Below are 13,078 nucleotides of genomic sequence, written 5' to 3' on the forward strand. Positions count from 1 at the left end.
ACGCGTTTTCATTCTGGTTATTTTTTGGCGATTTTATACAGCTTCAGAAACATACGTGGGTATTAGAATAGTGAAGACTCTGGCTATTAATTTCCTGACCCTTCCTAATGTAAATGAAATCGTCTAATCGTACCTTAAAATCAAGGTAAAAATGCGTCTCTGTACTGAAGAATTTAAAAGGGAAATGAGACGAAACAAGGATATAGAGCAACAAAAAATAATGAAAGGAACTATACTAAAAAAAAAAAAATGAAGGTAAAAATACGTCTCTGTACTGAAGGGGAAGTGAGAACAGACAAGGGTTAAGAACAGCAAAAAAAAAAAAAAAAAAAAAAATATATAATAATAATAATAATAAAAACACACAAATATAAACGAAAATTAGAAATAAATCAAGGAACTCCTACTTCAGAAAATGCAAAGTGGTTCTCGTTCAGATACACACACTCGCCCAAGTAAGTGTGTGCGCAATGAAAGACAGGTGAGGCACTGGTGTGGGAGGTGACAGGGGAGGGTGGGAGGGCTGGTGGGTGGTTGGTGGGGATGGCTGGTAAGTGTTAGCTGTCATTTATCAAGACGCAAGACCTGCACACGTTAATAAAGGAGGTGCACGTTGACATTTAACAGTAACCTCCCCGTGACGTTTTTTCTTTTTGGGTAAAGTTTTTTAAGTGTCGTGTAGTATCGTGTAAAATGTTCGGCTTGTAGTCTCGGCTTGTACAATTTTCTTTTACATTTTCTTTCTTTTTGTTCATGTTTTGGGTTTTCGTTTGTTGGTTTTGCTTTGTCGTGTCCAATGATTGTTATTCAGTTTAGTTTAGTTTAATTTTTTTTGTGATATTTTTTTCATTATTCTTTTGTCTTCGTATTTTCACCTTTTCATTATGTTTTCATTATTACTTATTTGTTATGCTTTATATTGTAACTTTTAATTCGGCTTTCTGTCTTAGTATCCTCAGCTTTTTTATTGTGCTTTCTTTTCTGGCTAACTTCCTTGTTATCTTTTAGGGAACTTGCAGTATAAGTTGGCCTTTTTTTTAATAATATGTTGTCCTTGGTAAGCTTCCCTCTTGCATAAGGAGAAAAAAATCATTAATTATCTATTATGCTTTTCATTATGCTGTCTTCGTATCCTCAGCTTTCCAGGTTACATTTTGTGCGAAGAATGAACCACGTATTATTTTTTTCTATTATTCTTTATTAGCAATTTTGCTTTTTATTACACCTTTTTAATTAGGCTTTCTGTCTTAGTATCCTCAGGTTTTTATTATGCTTTCTATCATATTTATTATCTATTATGCTTTTCATTATGCTCTGTCCTCGTATCCCCAGCTTTCGAGATCCATATTTTGGGCGAAGAGTGAAGCAGGGTACAGGTTACTCCTTCCTTCCTTCTCTTCCGAAAATAGGAATGAATTCAATCAACAGATAAACATAAAACACATTTCTTTTTTTTCACCTTTTTCATATAATGCTTTCCGCCTTCGTGTCTTTAGCATTTGAGGACATAATTTTAGGTGAAGTGGCGCAGCGGTAGTGCTCCAGAGAGAGGTCTTTTTAGGGTCTGCCTTGAGTGCTCCCTCTACAAACCGTGCCTCAAAGGGGATTCATTTAGACCCATTACCTTCCCTGCGTCTGTAGAATCAAAGCTCTAGCTCTGATTATTCCACAGCACACAAACACTTCCCCTCCTTGGTGGTATTAGGCAGTGCACACCTCTACACACCTTGATTAGTAGTAGTAGTAGTAGTAGTTGTTGTAGTGATAGTAGTAGTAGTGGTGGTAAAGGTAATGGTAGTGGTAGTAGTAATAGTCATAGCAGAAGTAGTAGTATAAATAGAAAAGCAGTAGAAATGGTAGTAGTAGTAGTAGTAGTAGTAGTAGTAGTAGTAGTAGTAGTAGTAATAGGAGTAATACTAGTAGTTGAAGCAATAGTAGTCGTAGTAGTAGTAGTAATAGTAGTAGAAGTAGAAAGGCAGAAGTAGTAGCGGTGGTAGTAGCAGTAGAAGTAGTAATAGTAGTAGTAGTAATGATAGTAGTAGTAGTAGTAGTAGTAGCAGTACTCATAGCAGCAGCAATAGTAGCAGTAGTGGTGGTGGGGGCAGTAGTAGTTTCTTTTATCCATCATCAACAATCAGAACATTCGCAAAGTGCCCATTAATATTTGTCCAGATGTTCATTATTACTCCTTCATGTTCTGCCTCGCCCTCAGGAACGGCTGACGGGCGCGCTGACAGCCAACTCACAGGTAAATGACACACCTCTCACCTGTCCCTTAATTAACACTCTAAATAGTAATAAGGTGGACATGGGAGATCAACAGAAATTCTCTCTCTCTCTCTCTCTCTCTCTCTCTCTCTCTCTCTCTCTCTCTCTCTCTCTCTCTCTCCGGTAATGAACGCTGTGATAATTAGACAAGTAAATACGTCTAATTTCTTTCTCTCTATTTCTTTCTTTCACAGTCCCCAGCGACTTAGGTCTTCCTGGGAAATCGCTGAAGAATAAAAAGAGAAAGAAAAAGAAACGAGAGAGAGAGAGAGAGAGAGAGAGAGAGAGAGAGAGAGAGAGAGAGAGAGAGATAAAGATAGAGAAGAGAACGTTAACATTTGCGGCCGTCACACCACGTTTCGCTGAGTGACGGCTCCTTGTCAGTCTCTCTCCGCCACTTCTTTCTGTATTAAATCTTGTGGCATTAAAACTTTCCCGCCGTCTATCGTCAGTGAGGAAGTTGCGTGAGGCGACTGGACGAGATGAGGAAGCTCGCTGTGTGTCTCGGGTGCTCATCAAGTGTGTATCGCTGCTTGACACTTCATTGACGGGGAGAGAGGAGAAAGTAACATTACATTATAGCCTGTGTTCTGCTGGAGTATCTTTGCGTTAGTCTTTATTCATGTTGATTGTGTGTTTAAGTTGGCGACTGACTGTTTGCCATTGATTTTGCTAGTTCCGTGAGTGAGTGTTGTTACCAGTTACCATGTGATCTGATGCTCTCACTTCCCACTGTTTAATGTGTTCCTTCAGTGTCACGTTCTTTGGTATCATTGGAACGTTTCATTTCTTGGATTTGTAAAGTGACAGTAACACATCCGAAGACTTACGGTGAAGACTAAACGTTTAATTTAGTGGAAAAAGAATGCGGCACGTAAACAAACTTTCGTCCGTGAGTGTGTGCTGGTTAAATATGGAAGAGGGTTTCAATGTGTCAGTTTTGGTCTAATTTTACAGAACCAAAGTCTTGATCATAGTTGGATGTAATGGACTTTTCACAGTAAGTCAGAAATGGGTGTTATTGTGAGGATTCAGTGTCAAAAATGGTTAACAGTTATATCAGAGCTTTTTTTCAGCGAATAAAAATAGGTTTTGTCTGTTTCGCTTATTCATGGAGTCTACACCGTAGCTAACAGAAGCATGACGTTTTCGAGTTAGTCAGAATTGAGTCTTTTTACGCTAATTCAGTGAGTCTAGATAAACCATAGATGAAAGTAAATTCAAAAACTTTTCGGTGAGTTTTTTCTTTCAGCATTGGGTTTCCCTCACGCCAATTAGATTTTTCCAAAACTATATTGAGTTACGCAGTCAGGAGTACGTTGAGGTCACCAGAGTCGGACTACGTAAGGTCAGACTGGGTCACGGCAGATCAAGACGAGGTCTATACACGCAGCGAGGGAGGCTGATAAGCACCTTTGCCTCGCCTCACACCTGGCTCTCATAAACAAGGGTGCCACATGTGCAGGGCAAGTGTGAGGAGAGGTGGAATGGCCTTGCACCTGGCAGCGGTCACCTGGACAACCCGCCACTCAGGTTACTCAGTGTTCGGTATTTTTCTTGTTTCGTGTGAGGATTAAGGATTTTAGGAATGAAAGGGCCTGACTCATGCTTCCAGAAAGGGAATGAGGGCGGGAGTTGTTTTCCATTCTCGTAAACATTGGAAAGAGTTAGCTTTTTTTTTATCTCTTTTTCTTTCTTTTTCCTTCCCGCAACATTCCACGTCCCTCCTCGCAGTTGCTTTACCCTCAGGTTTTCGGATTAAAAAAAAAAAAAAAACTATCGGAACGAACGAGTCGGTGAACAAACCAGTACAGTCAACACGGTATTAGTTCAGGAGAAACACAGAGTCTACAGTGCCCGAGGGAGTCAGGCTCACGCACACACACGCACACGCGGCGCTCAGGATGTATGTACACGAGGGTCAGGAGGCTGTGGCTGGCTGTGGTGGCCGCTGTGACCGTGACTGTCCGCAGTTTAGGGTCAGGAGTGGAGCCAGTCATTTGCTGTGGTGTAGAAGGAAAAGATTATACACTAAGGTCACGTAAGCTACAGGTGAACACAGGTAAACACAGGTGAATATAGGTAAGCACAGGTGAGGTCTGAAACTCAAGTCACATACTCATCTTACCGTCATTCATACTCTTAATGAAGGGGTTTAATTTATTCACTGTTAAAAGTTCCCTGATTTTTTTTTTTTTCATGCATTTTTTTGTTTTAGCTTTATATATTTTTTTCTAGCTGCATTTAAAAAGTTAGGTGTCCTCGTCATTACCGTAACGTAAATCCTCGTTAGTGAGACGGTAATGGCGGAATTCCCATGTATAAGAGTTTTTAATGCTGCAGATTTCACTTGTGCTACGAAAATAATTCTTTGCTAAGTGCAGATGACTTCCACCGGAGCCTACTGCAGTGCTTTCCCTCCAGTCTCCCCCTCCTCTCTCTCTCCCCCTCACTCTCCCCCTCCACTCTCACCCCACTCACCTTCAAGTTGACCTAGGAAGGCATAAATTTAGCCCCACCTGCAGGACCTCCAGACATTTCTCACCTGTGATTAATTAGAGCCTGCTGGACGAGTCATTTGTCATTATTATTAAGTGTCATGCTAAGTGGTGCCGTCATTGCACTTTGTTTAATTATTATTGTCGTGTGTCGCAAACTGTCATTGCGAATTGTTACGGTGATAACATTTTCTGCAATAATTGTCGTTGAGTCGCTTGTCACTCCAGCTTAAATTAATATTCTTGATGGATTTTCTGCTTTAATTTTACGTTTTCTCTTACACTCACCTGTGCTCTGAGACTCATCTGTACTTCTAGACTCACCTGTACTTCTAGACTCACCTGTCCCTAGATTCACCTGCCCCTAGATTATCCTGTCCTTAGATTCACCTGTCCCTAGATTCACCTGTCCCTACATTCACCTGTCCCTAGATTCACCTGTCCCTAGATTCACCTGTCCCTACATTCACCTGATTCACCTGTCCCTAGATTCACCTGTCCCTAGATTCACCTGCCCCTAGATTCACCTGTTCCCAGATTCACCTCCATCTAAACTCACCTGCCTCTAAATTCACCTGCCTCTAAATTCACCTACCTCTAAACTCACCTTCCCCCAGACTCACCTGCTCCGTTACTCACCTCTATATTGAAACTTTGGCTCCGACACTGAACATTTCTTGCCCTGAAAAATAGAGAAAAAACAAACATTTTACAAACTTGCGAAAACCAGAATTTTTGTTACAGAGATTCGAATTACCACTATGCTTTTAACTGTGAGTGAACTAAAGGAATCTGGTGTTGCTATAAGGGACTAAAGCAAAGGAACATGGACGTGGAATACAAGAAAAGGACTGGATCGTTGATAAATATAGCTCCACTCACGCACATTGCAGTTACATTGAAAAGCGTGGCATATATTATTTATTAGCAAGCGTGGTCGTACTGCGAAGGAGAACCAGTGGGCGTCGCTACCCTGAATACTGCACGAGGAAATGGAGAGTGGAAACGAAACCGGCAGAATATTTTGAGGTCTCACTGTTATATATGAGTTTATTTGTTTGTGTCTATGTGTTTATGTGTGTGTGTGTGTGTGTGTGTGTGTGTGTGTGTGTGTGTGTGTGTGTGTGTGTGTGTGTGTGTGTGTGTGTGTGTGTGTCTACCTGCTTTTCTATCTGTCCTACTTGTATCCCTGCTCGTCTGCCTGCCCACTCACCACGGAAAAGTGAAAAGCAGTATTAATATTCGCCTATTATCAGGTTCAGCGAAGGCCTTTAGATGTCAAATGAATGAATTTAGTAAGGCGGGGAATAAAAATACGTGGTGAGTGAATGAGTGGAGAGAGAGAGGAAAGGGAAGGAGAGGGAGAGGTAGAGGGACAGGTATGCACACCTCACCTCTCTCCCACCTCTCCCTCCTCATTACCTGCACAATTAATGAGTTTCACCTGTATTCAGCCCCGCCTCTCTCAATCTCTCCTCTCTCCTCTCTACCTTCTTGTCCCTTGTTCATTCTCTCTCTCTCTCTCTCTCTCTCTCTCTCTCTCTCTCTCTCTCTCTCTCTCTCTCTCTCTCTCTCTCTCTCTCTCTTGCATCCAATTTTTATCAAATTTTTTATTCGATTATTTTTATTTTTATTTTTCTGACTCTCCTTAACTTATCCTTAATTTATTCTCCTCCTCTTCCTGCTCCTCTCCCTCCTCCTCCTCCTCCTCCTCGTTTTCCTCCTTCTTCTCCTTCTCCTTCTCTTTCTCCTCCTCTTCCTCCTCCTCTTCCTTCCTCCTCATCTCTCTTTCCTCTTCCCTCCTTCGCTGATCTATCCTTCTTTCTCTACTCTTCCATTCCTCAGTCTTTCTATCAACTATCCAGTCACGTTTATACATGTGGAAACTCGTCTATACAAAAAGAGATCTCGTTCAAATAAGGGTGCTCGTTGACTGTCGCCTTTAACGTTGCCTTATTTTCATCCATTAATTGTGGAGCTTCAGTCCCGGCTGTGTTCTTTAAGAGGGGAAAATAAAAAAAAAACATCGGCAAACAGACACGCATTGTTTTAGACGAGGCCAAACACGGGAGTAATCAACATCAGGGATATTATATGAATCATCTTTGGGTCTTCCGCCGCTTCTCACGACGTCGATAAGGAAAATATTAGGAAAATTAGACGAGGTAATGATTCGCTTCCTTGTCTGATGGAGAGCACTAATTATAAGTCTTTATGTGATGTAGGATTTCCCTCGTATTGTGTTCATTGTGTGTGTATGTGTGTGTGTTTGTGTGTGTGTGCGTGTGTGTGATGGTAATGATAGCAATATTAATAAACGGTTTATTACAATAGCAGTCAGTGTTTGATATGTAAATCGCGGAATAATTACACTAATGGTTCAAATCAAATGACTAATGGTACTACATGCCGATTAGATAAGCCCCCAAGTAGAGTCAAGCCTTGCAACACAACTATACGTCTGTGTTGTGAACTATTGACATTCAGTTTGGTTTGTGTGTGTTTTTGTGGTATTGATACGTATCCTTATCTGTGTCACGGCTGCTAAAGAATATTTGTTATTTATTCCAGGTAAGTCTACGGATATCGAGAGCTAATTCAAGGTGCTTCGCTTCCTATTATGTAAGTACACCTTGATTTATAACTCTCTCTCTCTCTCTCTCTCTCTCTCTCTCTCTCTCTCTCTCTCTCTCTCTCTCTCTCTCTCTCTCTCTCTCTCTCTCTCTCTCTCTCTCTCTTTCCATCACTCAATCTCTCTTTTACTTTCTTCTTTCTTCATACTTCTTCACCATCTATCTCGTGACCTATCTCTTTCTCTCCTCCTCCTTCACCTGCTCCAGTCTCGAGGCCGCCTCTCTCACCTGCCCATCGCTTACCTGAGGGTCTGGGGAAAAGTCAATATTGGTGCGGACGGTTCGGTGATGCGCAGACTGCAGAGGTCGAAAATTATTGGCGACGGGCGCGTTTCTACGGAAGTTTGACGATCCTTGCTTGAGCATTCGGAGGTTGCGCATCTGTGAGAGGTGAGAGAAGGGAAAGAAAATGGATTAGTGTGTGTCTGGAAGTTTGAGGCAGGTTGTGTAAAGAGGAAGGTGGAGAGAAATGGAGAGGAGACATACAAGATGGAAGGAAAAGGACGGGGAACTGTTTGTTTGCTGTGATTTTTGTGAAATGAGATGGGAGGAGGATGGGATGAGGTGAGAGCGGACGTGGAATTTGGCAGGAAAGGAAAGGAAATGGGTGGCATTGAAAGGGTAGATGGAAGGAAAGTGAATTAAAGCGAGAAAGGGATGATGTTATGAGAGAAAGAAGAGTCTAGAAAGTGGAGAAAATCAAAATTAAATGACAAAACGAAAATGGAAGGAAAAATATGAAAAATGTTAAAGCATAAAAAGAAAGTGATAGAGGAAATTATAGTAGAAAGAAGAGAGGGAAACAAACAATCAACCCACTCACTCACACACTCACTCACTCACTCACACACTCACTCACTCACTCACTCACTCACTCACTCACTCACTCACTCACTCACTCACTCACTCACTCACTCACTCACTCACTCATCGTTGCTCCAAAACACATTGCAGCATTCACACAATCCATTAGAAGCATCAACAACAATTACTCAATACATGTGTACCTGTCCTTTCCCTTCATCAATCTCACACGCACCTTGACGTCACACTTGTCAGCCTGTCACTTAACATTCCGTCCTTCCCTGACCTTACCACCGTCACCACCACCACCACCACCTTCCCTACCAAGAGTAATGGACTTGAAGGCTCCTGGATTCGTCTTATCTACTAGAGGGCTCAGCTAGATTCTTCTTTTTAATGTCCTGCAGTGAGTTACGTGTACGAGTTTTCTGAAGAAGGCGACGAAGGAGGTGCAGTAGGAGGGGATGATGAAGTACTGACGTGTATATGGTTTTAAATCGTCTTGTGTCTCGTGAGGTCAGGCAGGGGAGTGTTGGTAAGATATTGCTCGTCGTACATCTTCGTGTCTCTCTTGTTTATGTTTTTTCTTTCGGGGAATTCATTGCATAACTTTGTGGTCAGTGTGTTATTTAGCAGCGAGTGTGATGACGGTAGGGAAGAAGGGGTGAGAGGGAGAGAGAGAGAGAGAGAGAGAGAGAGAGAGAGAGAGAGAGAGAGAGAGAGAGAGAGAGAGAATAAAAGAAATAAAACTAGAAAAATCGAGTAGAGAAAAAAAACTGACAGAAAAAAGAATGAGAACTTAAACAATATTGAGAGAGAGAGAGAGAGAGAGAGAGAGAGAGAGAGAGAGAGAGAGAGAGAGAGAGAGAGAAGCTGTGGATGTGAAGTCCCTTTAAGCCCCCTATAGGAATGAATAACACACTGTACCTGCTGTCACTCCTGTAATACCTGCTGTGTTGAACCATCCTGTGTCACCTGTATTACTGCCACTCTGAAGGCTCACCTGATTAGTTACGTGTGAGTGATGTGAGGCTAATGAGCGATAGTAAAGCTCCTGTGTCCTGTGTCCTACTTTTGCGTTATATCAGTAAGATTTAGGGAAGAGAAAGAAGAGAAACTAGGAGGTTGTAGAGGAAAAAGGGCGAGAAGAGGGTTGTACTTTTGGATCTTGCTTATGAGTTTTGTCTTAGTGTATCTTAACTGTTTCCTCTGCGTTTGTCTTACTAAATTCATCTTGCTTAATCTCTCTTACGTGATACATGTGACTTAATCTATCCCATCTACTCCATCTTCATTTGTTTTACTTGATCTGTCTAACGTATCTCTCTCTCTCTCTCTCTCTCTCTCTCTCTCTCTCTCTCTCTCTCTCTCTCTCTCTCTCTCTCTCTCTCTCTCTCTCTCTCTCTCTCTCTCTCTCTCTCTCTCTCAGTGAATCTTATTTATTCGACCCAACTTAATGTCTCTTAATTAATGTAACTGTGTTGATTTATCATTATAACCTTCATTCATGGACTGCCATGTATGGGTCTGATGTATACTTGCAGCATCTCACTATTTCATGTTTTTATGTTCTTTTCTAAATCCTTTTTTCGCTTCTTTCTCGTTGAATCCATTTCACTTAATCCATCTCGCCTAACGAATCCATTAATCCCCCTACTTTCTCTCTCATTGAATTCCTCTTATTCATTCTACCTTACTTAACGAATCCTTTACAAAGTCTGCCCTTAATAAGAGCCTTGCACTCTACCTTATACTTCATACGATCATTTCACGCCAGTGACTTAATGCGCGTTGTAAAGCAGTCCATGCATTGCTGGTCGCCCCATCATGTCCTCATTTTAGACTTGCAGATCAGACAAAGACAAAGAGTGGCGAGACGGAAATTAGAAACTCATTCACTGGTTGGTAGGTACGAGACTGGGAGGTTGATTAAAGCAGATCGATATGGCAGCTTATGGTTGATAGGTAGTTCTCAGATTCACAAGGAACTAAGATAACAGAGAGTTCATGAATCAAAACGGAAACTAGTAAATTGACAGAGATGCTCAAAGATTAACACAAAACCTCATTGACTGACCAGGAGCTTATCAATGTGATGGAAAAAACTCGTAAATGAAGAGGAGAGCTGAGATTGATGAGAACAGATAAATTGACAGGGAAACTCATAAACTGACAGAAACTTACTGATTGGCGAGAAGTTCAAAGATTGACGGGAAGCTCAGACTGACAGAAACCTCACAAATCGACGGGGAATGCAATAGATTGGCAAGGCAAGTCAAGGATTCAGGGAACTCACAGATTAACGAGAAGACTTAGCGGAGGGACAGGAAGACTCACGCCGGCAAAGATAAGACAGCCTCACGCACAGCCCGTGGTGAAAAACAAGACAAGTGGTTGGTGGTAGCGACAAATGGTGGCAGCGGGTGGGATACTGGTAGCAGTGGTGGGATAGTGGTGGTGGTGGTAGCAGGAGATGAGCACTGAGGCAGCAACGCACCAGTGAAATACAAACACACCATTGCCACCACGAGACATACTTGGAGATTCGTGGACCAATATTCGCCTCTCCTACCAGGCGACAGAGGATGCAGAGGTTAACAGTGTCTCTCCCGCCCCTCTTCCTGCGCCACCACCACCAAGAACTGGCACAGATAATGGAGACTAACCCCCGGATTACAGCCCCGCTCCCTCTCGCTCCGTTTAGCGCGCCCTGGAGCAGTAGTCATCACACAAAGTCCTCACTGTTTATATGCAAATTCTCGCGTGTCTCTGCGGCGCCAAAACCCGGCGAACGTAAAACACAGCCAGGATATGGACGCTGTGCTGTTTGATCTGGCTGCTCTTCCCTCCCTCGTGACAGAGTGAGGACGGAAAAAGAGGGGGAAAAAAAGAGGGAAAAGCCTAGTCCCAGTCCCTCTTCTGTACTGATAAAACTCGGTGATATTTGTTCTTTTTTGCTTTCATTTCTTCGTGTCGGAAAGCGGCGGAACAGATGCGTGTGATGCTTTTTGCGTTTTTTTAATAGTGTAGGGGATGCCTTTTTTTTTCGATGGATATGGTGATGTAGTGCAAGGCTGACAGGGCTAGAAGGTCAGGGCATGTTGAGGGTAAGATAGGTGTGTCTGATGCATTGCTATTCGTTTTCTATTCAATTTGTTTTGAATATTTGGAAGAGTAGACGTGTTAAAGGGAAAAAGGATCCAATACTTTTAGGGCTTTGGTAATCTAGTTCATAGTTGACAAAAGTAAGAAAGTCGAGACAGTACTAGGATAAAAAGTTATTGTATTCTTTCTTTTTAATAATCAAGGGAGTTTTAAGGCGGTTAGTAATCCAATGTATCGCTAATAACACCAAGAAACTCAAGTAAGGTCAATAAAAACTAATTAAACTAGTCTTGCATATTTTCTAAAACCTGAAAATCATGATAATGTTAGCATGAATTGACCTCGTGAATGGCAGCGCGAAAAAATGTAAAGCCGAGCAGGTCAAGAGGAAGGCGGGTGCAGGTGACATGTAGGTGGTGGACACGATGATTAAACAAATTTTTTATTCAGTTTTCCCTCAATGATATGAATGTAGAACAGAACCATTTTTATTCTTTCTTTTTTTATTATTTCACTCGTCCACAGGGAAAAAAGAAACAATGGGGACATCAGTGGTTACGAGAACATGTCCCTAAACTTTTTTCTTTTTTTTTTTTTCACTGAAGGAATGCGTGTTAATGGTGCGTGAATGGATTTACTTTTTTTTTCAGGTGTGCAGATAATTTCACCTTGACATAAAGTTTTATATACATTTGGGTATTTCAGTTATTTTTTTAATGCACCACATTTTGCTGTATTTAAAGCAAAAGAGTAAATGATGAATGGAGGTGACATAGAGGAGGGGAAGAGGAGGAGAAGGAGGAGGAAGAGAAGGAGAAGGAGAAAGAGGGGAGAAGGAGGAAGAGGGGGAGAAGGAAGAGGAAGAGGAGGAAGAAGAAGAGGAGGAGGTCGATATTGATAAAGGAGGTAGTAGTAGTAGCAGTAGTAGTAACAGTAGTAGTAGTAGTAGTAGTAGTAGTTGTTGTTGTTGTTGTTATTTTTGTTGTTATTGTTATTGTTGTTGTTGTTTTTGTTATTTTTGTCGAAGCAGTTGTAGTAATAACAGTAGTAGTAGAAGGAGGAGTAAGAATGCTGATAAATGTTTAGATATAGGTAGGAGTAAAAAAAATGTAATAAGAGAAAAGGAGAAGCAAGAGAAGAAAATATAGGATGAAAATTACAAAAGGAAAAAGATAATGAGGAAAAGAATCAGATAAAAAAGAATAGATGACGTTGAGGAGAATGGAGAGAAAAGAGAGAATAGGACTTGAAGGAATAGGAAAAAAGATAACGATTACAAAAGAACGAAATAACGAAAAACAATCACAAAAAACATCGGTATAACACTCAATAACATAAAAACTAAATCCCAAACGTACACAACAAACTGCCTCATCAAAAAACACAAACGAAAAACAAATAATATAACATAAAAAAAAAAATCTTTCCAAACACTCGCACACAATATACCATCACCTTCGCTAGACTCACCTGGCCGAAGGATATGTAGAGGGGCTTGTTGGGGAGTATCCAGGTGACCGTCTCGTAGCAGCCGGGGACAGTGAGGGAGCCGTCGTAAGTAAGATATTGTTCTGAAGTCGGTAGTAGCTCGCTCACTCTTAGTTCGTGTTCTGGTGACGAAGAACCTGCGACGAGGAGGAGATGGTGGTTAAGAGAGAGAGAGAGAGAGAGAGAGAGAGAGAGAGAGAGAGAGAGAGACTTTTGTAACTGGTAGATTGAATGAATGATTTGTTTTTTCAGTAAGGAAAAGAAAGAACAGGTAATGGAGTG

The 13,078-nt window shown here is 41.5% G+C and overlaps 1 protein-coding gene across 1 annotated transcript in view; it reads right to left on the minus strand.

Moving 5' to 3' along the window:
• Positions 1-1,990: 1,990 nt before the first annotated feature.
• Positions 1,991-13,078, minus strand: part of LOC123508806 (carbonic anhydrase-related protein 10-like) — a 209,147-nt gene continuing 198,059 nt past the window's right edge. The window contains exons 8-11 of the mRNA XM_045262722.1: positions 12,779-12,933; positions 7,643-7,780; positions 5,406-5,448; positions 1,991-4,271 (exon numbers count right to left, since the gene is read on the minus strand). Of these exons, the coding sequence (XP_045118657.1) occupies positions 4,249-4,271; positions 5,406-5,448; positions 7,643-7,780; positions 12,779-12,933 (359 nt within the window). The 3' untranslated portion in view covers positions 1,991-4,248. The remainder of the gene's footprint in view (positions 4,272-5,405; positions 5,449-7,642; positions 7,781-12,778; positions 12,934-13,078) is intronic.

This window comes from Portunus trituberculatus, chromosome 25 (genome assembly GCF_017591435.1).
Source record: "Portunus trituberculatus isolate SZX2019 chromosome 25, ASM1759143v1, whole genome shotgun sequence".
Classification (NCBI taxonomy): Eukaryota; Metazoa; Arthropoda; class Malacostraca; order Decapoda; family Portunidae; genus Portunus; species Portunus trituberculatus.